This window comes from Cygnus atratus, chromosome 1 (assembly GCF_013377495.2).
Source record: "Cygnus atratus isolate AKBS03 ecotype Queensland, Australia chromosome 1, CAtr_DNAZoo_HiC_assembly, whole genome shotgun sequence".
Lineage (NCBI taxonomy): Eukaryota > Metazoa > Chordata > Aves > Anseriformes > Anatidae > Cygnus > Cygnus atratus.
Window position 1 is genome coordinate 18,089,416 of NC_066362.1, and position 12,618 is coordinate 18,102,033.

The 12,618-nt window shown below is 36.9% G+C and overlaps 1 protein-coding gene across 2 annotated transcripts in view; it reads left to right on the plus strand.

Annotated features, from left to right (window-relative positions):
* Window positions 1-12,618, plus strand: part of TAFA5 (TAFA chemokine like family member 5) — a 428,308-nt gene that overhangs the window by 336,910 nt on the left and 78,780 nt on the right. For both annotated transcript variants that reach the window (XM_035567230.2, XM_050712593.1), the window contains exon 3: window positions 8,786-8,913. In XM_035567230.2, coding sequence (XP_035423123.1) covers window positions 8,786-8,913 — 128 coding nt within the window. The remainder of the gene's footprint in view (window positions 1-8,785; window positions 8,914-12,618) is intronic.

Genomic DNA, 12,618 nt, shown 5'->3' on the forward strand with positions numbered 1-12,618 from the left:
CCTTCTGTGGTAGTCATTGAGCTTGTTTCAATTCAAATTGCTTGCATGTTCTTTTCTTACATATGTGACAAAAGGAGGGCAGAGTTTCCCGCTGCTGTGGTTGTTGACAAAGGAAGCCTGCTATACTTCAGAACAGCTGCATTATTATCGCTTTCAGTGCACAATAAAATGTCACCACCATGTCACAGCAGAAGTGTACATGCTGACACTGGACTTGGAAAGTACCAAAAGCAATGAGGGCCAGAGGAGAACCACTCTGCTAAATGTCTGGCTTTCAAATACACATGGAGAACTAGTAAAGTTCAAAGAAATCTCTTTAAAAGATTAAATAGTAACTAATTTCTCTACTTAAGCACATGGAGTTTCACATTCTCTTTCTCACTTCTTTGTCCATGCAAAAGATGAAGTGTCAAATTAAGAGGTTTTTTATTTTATTTTTATTTATTTTTCTTACTGACCATGTGCAGAGTTCATTGAACATAAGTAGTAAACCTGGGTACACGATTGCTATGCAGCTTGAATCCCAAAAAGGACATTGATTCTCGGCTGTCATTTCAGCATGTTTCACTTTCCTGAGAGCACAGAATCAGATATTCTGCAGCTGCCCCTGAGTAACAGGGCTGCTCGTGACAATCTGCCCAGTTCTTTCACATTCTTCTTTTAACCACAGTGAATCTAGTCTTCCACTGCAGTACTCTGCTCATATCGGGAGGACTGAAACTGGTGTACGTGAGAGGAAAAAAAAAATTTATTCTATTCTTTAGCCTTCACTTACCCATGTTGTCCTACTGTCTTCATTGAACATGTTGCATGGGTTTTTGACCTTGTCCAACTACCTCAGTAGCTACTACATATATATGGACTTTGTCCTGTGCTGTCCTCTTTTACCTTCCTTTCTTGTCTTATTCTTTGTTTTCTATTATCTGTTTTCTTGTTGCTTTCCATTATATTACTCCCTTTTCTCTGCCCTTTGCTGTTGTCTTCAGATCCTCTTCTTTAGGTCTGAAATTGCTGTCCCCCTCCAGTTAAATTTGCTGTTCTCAGTGTGCTGGCAGCAAAGTGAAATGTGATGAAAAGCTAATCTCTGAAGGGTTCTTTGCTGGCATATCACAGATCAGATTTTTAGTAAATTTTACTTTGCTTCCAGCACACTAATTGAATACAGCAGAGCAGAACAGCAGGGGACAGCAACAGAAGACACAGAGTCCTGACAAAGGCTTTCTCTAGGGGTAGGTGTTCAATTAGCATCTCTTATTAGATGGCAAACGCTAACTACCCACAGACAATGAAGTGCTAGATCATTCACAGATTGAAAAGTTGTGAATATGTACATCTTTGGGCATTCAGGCAAGTGCTGAAATCCTGGCCTAAGTTGTGGGGCAGGTTGCCTGTTGAAAGCATTGGCCTTCTGATACGTAGTTAGAAAACAGTAGTTTAGAAGAGGCTAGTAACACTTGTAATATGTCTACAGAAAACTCTAACATGTAGATTTTTTCTGCATTTATTATTTAATATGACCCTCAGAATGCTTGCTGTGACCCTGCAAGACTTGGCAAATGATACTGCATTTTTTTTCTGTTTCTAACAGTTAGATTGTTTTATAAGCAGTTGAAAAATATGTTATATTTGCTGTATTGCTTTTCCATGTGAGCAACTGTAGCAATTGCCAGAGAAAGGCCAAGAGGTTGAGAACGAATGCAGAGATATACTACAGTCTCAAATGAGCGCAATTATAAATAGAAGAAAATTGACCCTTGAAACTTTAAATTGAAACAGACATAAATTGACTGTGAAACTGATTTGTAGGGCATTTTCCATTTTCAGATAGTGCTTCAGTCATACAGGTATTTGAACATCTGGATGTAGACGAATCTGAGATACCTATCACTAGATCACTGCATCACATACTTTTAGGACTTTCAAAGAACTGAAGAGAGAGGTCACATAAACACATGCTTGTTTATTCACTACAGAAGGTTAGATATATTTTGTTCCTGTGCATTTACTCATATATTTATTTTCATAGTTTAGGTATTTATTTATTGATTGGTGTATCATAATGAGGAAATTCTGTTATTGGGAGACACCAAAAGGAAAGAAGATAAGAGCTGTTGAATTTCATTAGAGTGCTTGCAGAATCTTGTTTAATTGTATTTTTGTTTGTTTGTTTGTTTTGTTTTGTTTTTATCCTCTGTCTAGTGTTCTGGGCATTTAATATGTATTAATAGCCATTTCTGGTTTGTGCAATATCTTTGAAATTTCTTATTCTTAAGTTATCAGTATGTATTTATTTGAAAGAATTTTATGAAGATTCAGCAAAACATTAGGTACCTTCATAAAATTAAACAGATGCCAGGATGCCTTGCTGAATGCAGTAGTTTTGAAATTAAACCTGTGCTGCTGTGGTTTATGGAGGTTGCTAGGTATTCACACAGCATCATCCACCTCTTATGCCACAGCTGAATTCCTAGGGATTATGCCTGTAACTAGCAGGAGTGTCTCTTAGGCAGTGCTAGTTTGGGATGACACAGATGAGTGCAAAATTCAGAGATCATCTCCTGCTCCTCCCCAAAATACATTGCTCGTGGTGTAATCTGCGCTGTTTCCGTTAAACCAAATCTTTCATCCTTCTGTATGGAACATGTAAATATTGAAGGTTTCTTCTCAACCATGGGGATGCAATAAGATTTCTCCCTTACTGCAGCTATGATTGGGGTGAGCTGCACGAAGAGCCTCTGCCCTGTCACTCAGTTTTCTACTCTTCATCTCGTTACCTGTTGTCAATTTGCAGCCTCTTGGTAGCCTGCAGGAGAACATTTTTTTCCATGTATTTCTCAAGCTCCCCCCCAGTCTTGACAGCAAGAGCAAAATGACAAAATGGGTGTCTAGATATTGCCATATTGCTGTTCTTAGAACTGAATAGTCTTTGGCCTAGATGTCCTATAAATTATTGAGATGAGCTAACTCTGTGAATTAACACTGCTTCCAGTGTTTTAAGTGGAGTAGAATGACTGCTGTAAAAAGTATCCAAGCTTTGTGATGTTTCCCTGTTGTATAGTAACATAAATTAATGTTTGGGACTTATACACTAATACAGTCAAATCGCTGCACTAAAGACAGTTCATGATTGCAATGTCTTGTTAAAGGACTCCGATTCAGTTTGTGTTTCTGCTGAACTCTTTTCTGCTGCTGCAATCCAACTGATAAATATTTTTAAAAGCCTATTACTTTCATAAAATTATTTTCTGGTTAATTTCTCATATATATGTATTAAATGGGACAGAGAAGGGTCTCTGGACAAACAACCACTATGTTTTGCTTTTAGCACTGCAACAAATTTTTTGTGTGATCTTGGGCAAGTCAATTAACTTCTGTACAAAATAGGGATAATTAACATAATTTACCAGTCCTAGGTAAAACTAGCTAAACAAAAGAAGTTCTGCAAAGTTTTTTGGTAGATAGATATTCTGTATGTACTGAATCAGGCAGAGAATAGAAATGGTTGGAGGAAAAGTTAAAATAGTAAAGGAGGCAGATTACAGCTGAATAAAATGGAAGAAGAAATAGGAAAAACATGAGGTAAAGAGAATATGGAGGTAGGAGGAGGTGTGAGATGATGGAACCATTTGGGATCAACTGGAGGTGATCAATAATAATAGATATAGATCCTGTTTAGAAGGGGAAAGGGATGACTAGGATAAATATGAAGCTACATCTAAACTAATGAATCCCCAATGGCATTCCTGAACTTTGTGAATCAGCTATCGTGATAAGCTTTCTTCAAAGTTCAAGGAAAACAACAATGAAATAAGGTATAAAAATTGAAAAGGAAATATTTTCTCCAATGCATACTTTACATCTTGCATTAAGTACAAGAAGTCATCATTGAAAAAAAAATACTGTGAAGGAGAATATCATTTTTTAAGAATTACAGGCAATCTAAGCCGTCATTTAAGAAGCACATTTAAAAACTCTGTATTCCACTTGGACTTGGGAGAAATCTTCCCTGCTCTCTGTTACACAGAATCTTCCATTTGCTACCTCAGGCACCTGGAACTGACTGACTTTCTTTAGGTTCTTCTACCATGATTTTCATTATGATTTGTAAATATTCAATTCACACACCACTTTTCATGCCTAGGACCATGGTATATCCCGAAATCATATTATCAGTATCCAAATGCTGTTTTAACCAATATTTTTATTCAATGAAAAAAAAATACACTTTTTTTTATTTTTATTATTATTTCCAAGTTCATTCTCCAACATTTTTTTTTTAAATCTTTTACAATCTGACATTGTTAATCTAACATATTTTACATGGCTGTAAGTTTTTGCATTTATTGCTACTATTCAAATTTATCTCACTTTTTGCTATAACAAAACTTAATGATTTTCCATTGTGAGATTGAGTGGAGATGCAGCCATCGATAACTATGTGAATGTGGAATGAATGTGTGAAAAGAATCTATAGAAAATAAAGCTGTTTTTCCATACAAAAGTATACATATGATGTTAAACTAGGTGAGAAGCTTAGAGACAAAACATGTCTAATTGCAATATTTAGCAGAAAATCATCCATGGTGTTCTGAAACACTTCTCAGTTAAATATTCTTAAATTGGACTATACTGATTATGGATGGAGACTTTTTTTTTTTTTTTTAACAACTCCATTGGAAACCCATTGTAAATGTTTTATTTAACAGAATGTTTAAGAACATTTTAGTGGGTAGCTTCGCATCATGTTGGTATCACCTCTGCCTGCCTGGCACATCTCAGACCTGTTTGTATGAAAAGCCCTTGGATAGGCCCCATTTGTTCTCCAGTTCAAATGGCATTACCCAGGAAACCAATTCTACCATGTGCTGAGCACCATCAGTTCCTATTTACTTCAGCTTAAGTGAAAGGGCACAGCCCTTCTTAGGAGATGCAAAGCAGTGTCAGATCAGATTCTTAAGATGAAATTCAGTTCTTTGCAGAAAGCTTGCACAAAGCCTATGTATCATTTAAGTGCCACTTAATTCTTTATAATAGAGCTTGGAGTGGGTTTGAAGAGTGTGATAGGCTTTTTGCTGTCTGTCTGCAGAAGGCTGAATTTCACCCCTGGTGAATATACACAGTAAAAATGCAACTATACTGCCTCAGGAAATACATTGTATTCCTTTGCTTTGAGTAGTGTAACTCATTTCAAATTACTGATAGAAATTCTTGATACTGTGCTGATAAAATGGTTGTATACTTTGCTCCCTGTATTATGTATTTAGCTTCACTGTGATACTCTGCTATAGTGGGCAAACTGAAAAGTAAAAATGCAAAAATAGACATAATCCCACAGATATGGATATGGCCTCTGATGTGGCTGCACGTGCTTAACAGAACAATATGTCTGTATAAACTTCAAGTGGCCCACCTGGCCTGCTTTTGGCAAATGGCCCAGAAAACAAGGCCTGTTAAGACACGAATATGAATCCACGTGTGCTATATGAAATTGTCTGGAAGTTTTTTACATAAAACTAACCATGTTAAGGAGGAAGGCACCTGCTGGATTAAACTGTACCCAGGGAATTGCAGAGACTTGGGGGTTGGGGGGGGGGCGGGGGGCGATGAGAGAGAAAAAAATGTGTCATCTTGAAATGAGCAGTATAGGAGGGACATGAAAATTTGTAAGGGAGGAGAGATCCTGGGGAGCAGACAGTGCCAGTGGTGTGGGTCACAGCACCAGGGCTGCAGCACTGGGGGCAGCCCTGGAGCTAGAGCACTTTAGACCCATGTGAGCTGATTAGTTTTTTTCTTAAAAAAAAAAAAAAGGCATTTTTATTTTTATTTAGATGCATAAGCTAGTCTTAAGATAAGATATAAATGTTTTAGATTTTATGTTCCGTAAAATTCTTTGGGTGTGTTTTAAATTTGTGTGGATATAGCCAATACCCAGAGCAATGGCTCCATGTATTCATGATATTCCAGATAGCTGCATTCTAAGATAGCAAGCAAGCAAGCGCTAAGAGTAATCCACAGAGGAAAAGAAATATATTTTTGAAGATTAGTTCAAATTATGTTTCCAGGAAAACCTCCCACCTGAGATAGCAGAGGCAATCTAATATATATTTTTTGAGTTTAACTGACTATTCAGTCTTTTACTGAGCCTTCATATTGTTGAGACTTTGATAGAAATAGCCATTTCAATATGTGAATTGCAAAATATATAAATGCAAATGGGTGAGGTTTGTTGTTAACATTTTACTGAGGTTTTTCTGTCAAGTCTGAAACTGAATGCATACTCAGGAAGGATGCACCAAGGAAGAATGATGCTATTATCTGTTACATAGGAGATGTTAGCCTTGAAAACTGATACAATCCAGTTCTCAACAGAGCAGTACCTATGCACCCCAAGTACAATCTGATTTTTTTTTTTATTATGTTTTATAAAAACTTAGTGGATCTGCTTCAAAAAAATTTGTGGTTACGAAAATTGTTTGGGAATCATTCCTCTGGTAATATATAACACCTAATGAACAGAGCAAATTCCTATGTAGATGTTTGGGAGTTAAAGTAGTTTTTATAATGAAAATCTTAACATGAATTTCAGATCGAGCTTCCACTGAAAGAAATCAGTGTTCGTTATATTGCTAGAGCTTACCAACAATTGTACCGGGACTGAGAACACAAGCTGTTTCATGTCAAAATATTGGAAAGGATTTTATTAGAAGACTTTAAATTACAGTTCTATTTCTTGCTATGATCTAGCGGCATTGGGAATTGTATTCTTAAGTAATTCCAAACAGAGGAAGTCAGGAGTGCAAGGAGGCTGAATCACATGTTCAGGTGAGCACAAAGAGCTGCCACTGCCACTGGGTATAAGTGCCTGCTTTTAAGCTCCTTGAACCTGACATTAATTTGAAACACCAGAAGCTTCATGTACACTTCTTTCCCCTGTAGCTCTCTTTTTGTTTGGCTCATGATTTTTGAAGATTTATTGCATGACTCTGAGAATAGTGTCACATGTGAACATAGAAAAGGACATGATCTGTGTCCTTATATGTGGAATTTATTCTCTCATTGAATCCTGAAACACACTTATGTGTACAAATTCAGGTGGCAAAGCTTTCTCATAGCCTAGTCTGATGTTGTCAAGATGATCTCTGAAGGAAATGAAAGCCATTTTCTGTGGATTACAAACCTTACAGTCTGAGCAAAAGATAGATTGTTTTGGGAGCCTTACCTAATTTACCATGAACATATGGCACAGTGCAAGAGATTCCATGACTGTATATGCATTTTATAAAATGTATCCCAGACTAACACTCCACCATACAATTTTGCCTCTAGGGAGAGAGTGAAAGAATAACAAAATGTTTGATATTAGTCATATTACTTAATATTCTACAAGAATGAACCCAGATACTACAGAGCTGAACTCAGACGTTGTAGTATTATAACCCAGACATAAGTTTACAGGAATTAAACCCACTGTTCTACCTGGCTTGAAAAAAAAAAGTTCTCCCTACAGCTGTTCCACGTCCACTTTAATGCAGTCAGAGCTCTCTTGTTCCACAACTACTTGCTATGTGACCTTGAGGATATTTTGCAAAGCCAGCTTAGTTGAGACACTAAGCGTTAAGAGCACACAAAGCACACAACCCAAAAGCACACAACCCAGCATCTTTCAGATAGTTAGGGACCTTCACCTTTCTGACTAGACCTCCTTTCCCCTGTAGTAATAGGGTAATAAGTTGTTCAATTCTTTTCCCTCTGCTTATTGTCTCCTTACCCATGATTTCCTCACCTTTACTTCCCTGAGCATAGAATCAGAGAATGGATTTCCTGAGTTGGAAGTAACCTACAAGGATCATTGAGTCCAACTCCTGGCTCCACACAGGACCACCCAAAAGTCAAAAATCAGACCCTATGTCTAAGGGCATTGTCCAAATGCTTCTTGAGCTCCAGCAGGCTCAGTGCTGTGCCCACTGCCCTGGGCAGCCTGTCCCAGTGCCCGACTACCCTCTGGGTGCAGAACCTTTCCCTAACACCTAGCCTCATCCTCTCCTGACCCAGCTCCATGCCGTTCCCTCGGGTCCTGTCGCTGTCCTCAGAGAGCAGAGCTCAGCAACTGTCCCTCCGGTCCTGTCGCTGTCCTCAGAGAGCAGAGCTCAGCATCTGTCCCTCCACTCCCCTCGTGAGGGAGCTGCAGGCCACCATAAGGCCTGCTGTCATGTCCTGCTTATGTTCCTAGTTCCCGCCCCTAACTCTGCCTACCACTGCGAGTATCACAGCTGCTGCCGTTATGTTGACCTCTTTACCTGTTTATTATTGCTTTTCTCTCTCCACTCTCTCTCGTCTATTCTTACTGTAAGCTCTTCAGAATAAGGAGTATCAGGTTTATACAGAGTATAACACAATGGATACCTGTCATGGGTCATTTTTAGGCTACCTTATATAATGATTACTTAGAATAGTAAGGCTCCAGTGGTTAGCATTCCAAACAATATTTCAATGACTGTAAGAAGCATGGAATTAAAAAGTTAGACAACTTTTGTGTTATATTTATGTACAACAGGGCTATCTTTCGTTTGTTGTTGTTGTTTTTTAAGTTTCATTTTTATAAAGAAATTAGTTGGCACAGCAGGTGCAAATAATGTTGTAAATTGCCTAAGGCTGTTTACATCATAACCTGTGGCAGCATTATCAGGTTATGAAAATAGACAAATCTAATGAGAAACTGCTTAGAGATAAGTGAAATGTGAACTCTCCTGCAAACCTCTTTTTTTTTGTTATTTTTTCTGTTCAGCACGAATTATCAAAACAAAACAGTGGTGTGAAATGCTTCCATGTTTAGAAGGAGAAGGCTGTGATTTGCTAATCAATAAATCAGGCTGGACCTGTACACAACCAGGAGGTCGGATAAAGACAACCACGGTAAGTCACTTCTCTTTTCTATATTTCCTCAGTTTCTTTTCTACTGTGGTTTACTGAAAAACAAAGAGTGAGATTTCTAGTTGTTTTTCAGTACAGATATGTAAGGTCCGGTGCCTTATAATTAATCTATGAGTCCAAGTGTGCTTATTGAAATGCATAGCAATGTTACCACAAAGAAAGGAAAAATGTGTAATGCCCACAAGAGTGGAAATTATATCAAGGTTTTCTTAAAAGGGACCAGTGATTTAACACATATATTCATACTGAAGAGAGTGTCTAACTCCTTCGCTGTATGAGAATTTTCTTATGCTGAGGAAGTGTAAAATATAAAACTGAACACGTGGTCTAGCAGGGCAAAAAGAAAGCTTTCACTAGGAAATGGGGAGGAAATGTTATTGCTATTCCTACCATACTGGAAAAGCAAGTTGCACAGATAGATCTTTAGTTTTCAACAAGACAATCAGTGAGACCTATAGAAAACCTAGTAGAAGATTTCTTCTTTTTAGCTTCATTTTGATCCTAGTTTATTGATAGAACCCTCAAATCTTTGATTTGGTGTCTTGGCACATGTACTTGTAGTGAATCTGAGTGTGACAGTGATAGTTTCTAGGACCTGTAATATGTCAAACATTTCTAGAAAATATACTCAAATGCCAATAATTTTCTAACTTCAGAAATGGAAAAAAATCTTGAGAAGTATAATAGAGCAAGACTCTGATAGCTTGCTAGACCTCTTGAAATGATTTTTCCCCTATAATCTTTTTTTAGATTTACAGGGAGCTTGAGTGTAATTTAAATAAGGGCAATTGCAAGAATATTTTGTCTTAAAAGTACTTATTAGTGAGGACTAAATTAAGGCCCATCATCCCCTGCACAATTCCTCTGTCTGAGGAAGAGACAGACAGCAGTACAAAACCTTTTATAGCTTCAGAATATCTATATTTTAGAAAATTATATTTTTTTCTCTTTTATAAAAAGACTGAATATTTGGTAAGACTTTCTAAGATATATGCAAACCAAACTCTATGAATTATGATCACTATTTTGATGCTCTTGTACTTGCCAGATGTAATTTTCATTATGGACAGGGCTGCAAAACTAACTCTATTTCTGAGGTCTTACTTAAATATTGTTTGCCTTTATGTCTTTCAAATTCTAGTTATCTAAGTGTGGTATTAAAAAAAATAAAATAATAATAATAAAAAAAAAAGGCCAGGAAAGGAATAAATGGTTTAAACTCTAATATTGGCTTCCAAGTCAAGGAGACCTAACATAGTAACTTTGTCATATTGATAGTATTATCTTAAGTCTTGTTAATGCAGAAGTGTTTTCTGGACTTGTGGTAAACAGATAACCCATGTACCATGACATATCAGCTGTCATTATAGTTCTTTATTTGGTGTTTTATGCTATGGCATGGCTGAGTAATTCAAAGTAAGCAGAAGATGTATCCTTCATTTTCTATTTTTAATAAAGGGTTTCAGATATCCTTTTAGATTTAACACCAGAAGCCTGATTCTGAACTCTTACTTGTCTGTATAGCTATTTAATGCTATGGACATGAATGGAATGACTCATGATTTTGATTAACACGAGAAATTATAATCATGCCCCATCTCAGTTAAATTATGGCCGTGACAAGTATAATATTATTAAGCAGACTTCCCCCACACGAAGCACGGAGTTGTCATTGGTGAGGAGTGATTCTGCCAAAGAGCCAACTATAGAACAGCTCTGAGCATAAGCCCTCATCTAACATCAAGCAGCCTTCAACAGTTGGTATCACACATGCAGACACACAACAAACACACAGTACTTTTCAGTCAAGCCAGACTAGCAACTCAGAATGTTTAAAGAAGCTCTGAATCCAGAACGGGAAGGAAAAAAAAAAAAAAAGGCAAACAACAATAAGAAACCCCAAGTCATAATACGGTATTAGTCATAATCCACACCTGAGTTGTCAGGCCAATTGTGGCATCTAAGTATAGCAGAAAGGATCAGAAGTATGCTGGGAAAGACCAGGAAAATGGTCACCAGGAAGTATGGGGAAATGAATGTCCTAACATATTAAGTGAATTATTATACATTAAATATATTATTAAGTGGAAATAATTATTAACCATATCTGCAGTGATAGCCACATTAGGTACTTCATTTGCTAACTACCAATTTTGTTAACTCACATTTGTTAATCTAATATTTGCAGGCCTTTCCTGCTTATATTAGCTGGTATTGTGAAGATGCTTGACACTAGGTCTTGGATTGTTATAGGGGTGATAGATCATTTAGCAGAGAGATCACTGGTAAATGCTGAAGACAATCATTTACTACCTGTACTGTGGCCAGAACAGTATTGAACTCTGATGGACTGAGACCAGCTGTTGTGATAATACCAACTTTTGCTTAGATTCCAGACGGTTGTGTGTAACTTTTGAAGAATTGGGTTTAGAAGTAGCACATGAAAATTTAGAACTAGTGGGGATTCTACCCAGGGCATGATTTCCTTCTTATGTGAGAATATATTATAGGACTTCTAGTTAAATATGATTCTACAAAAACAAGGATGAAACAGGATTCATTCTCTGTAGGTGAGTTTAACATTATTTTTCCCTATGAAAATAACAAACAAATAGCATGTGAAAATATCTTTTGCTTCAAAGCACAAATACAATTTCTGTGAACTGCTACTTTATGCTTTGTGTCAAAATTCTTTAGACTATCTTTATGCAAAGCCAGATTTTTTCACTACATGGCACTTTTCGTAATCACCTCTGGAAATAATGCAACCAAATCAGAATTCTCCCCTCACATGGGTAGGAGTGTTTTATATCATTTTTGTGCTCACTTCGCACAGCTATAAATGACTACACAAGGTGCAAGGCAAAGGAGAATCAGGCTCAAAAGTATACTCTAAATGGATCTGGATGTCACTTCTGCCCTGTCATCCTTTCTACAAGGTGTGAATGAACCAAGGATTTTTCATCTGCTAAGAGGCTTTTAGAATCAAGCATTGACTGGGCTAACTGCCAGTCTATATATTAAGCAGCTGACTGTCAATACAAGGAAACAATATGGGAACTTGTAAATGAAGACAGCAAGATAATACTACACAATTGTTAGCACTTTCAACATACTAAGTACTTCCATATAACAAATGTCCTTACAGTCACTTTAAAATCACCTGCCTTACAAAGTTCTTCTTTTGCTACTCTCATTACACTTTAAATTCTTTTTTTTAAAAAAATATGAAGTTATATATGTTAAGATAGTATGTAGATTCAATAGTGCCAGAAGAGACGTGATATTTTTTTCAGAGATCGCTGAGAAGCGTATCCATTTTATATTTCAAGAAAAAAAAAAAAAGTGCCAGTACATAAATGAGAAGATACACAATATATTGGCTTTACAGGGGAGATTAATTTTAGCACCAAAGTGTATATATGTTGTCAATGATCCATCACTACCTAATTGTTACTTAATTAATTCCTTCTTCTACATGATGTGATTTCAATGCATGGAGCTTAACAGAACACTCATGCGCCAGTTCCTCAGTAGCTAACCTTTTAAAACCTTTGTGATTTTACTGCTAAATTAGCTGAAGTGGGAAATTAAAGAGTGAAGAAGCTAAGAGAGAGCTCACAGTGGATAAAAGGTGTAATTACTCTGACATGGAGCTCAGTGCTTAGCTAGTAAAATTTACTAAGG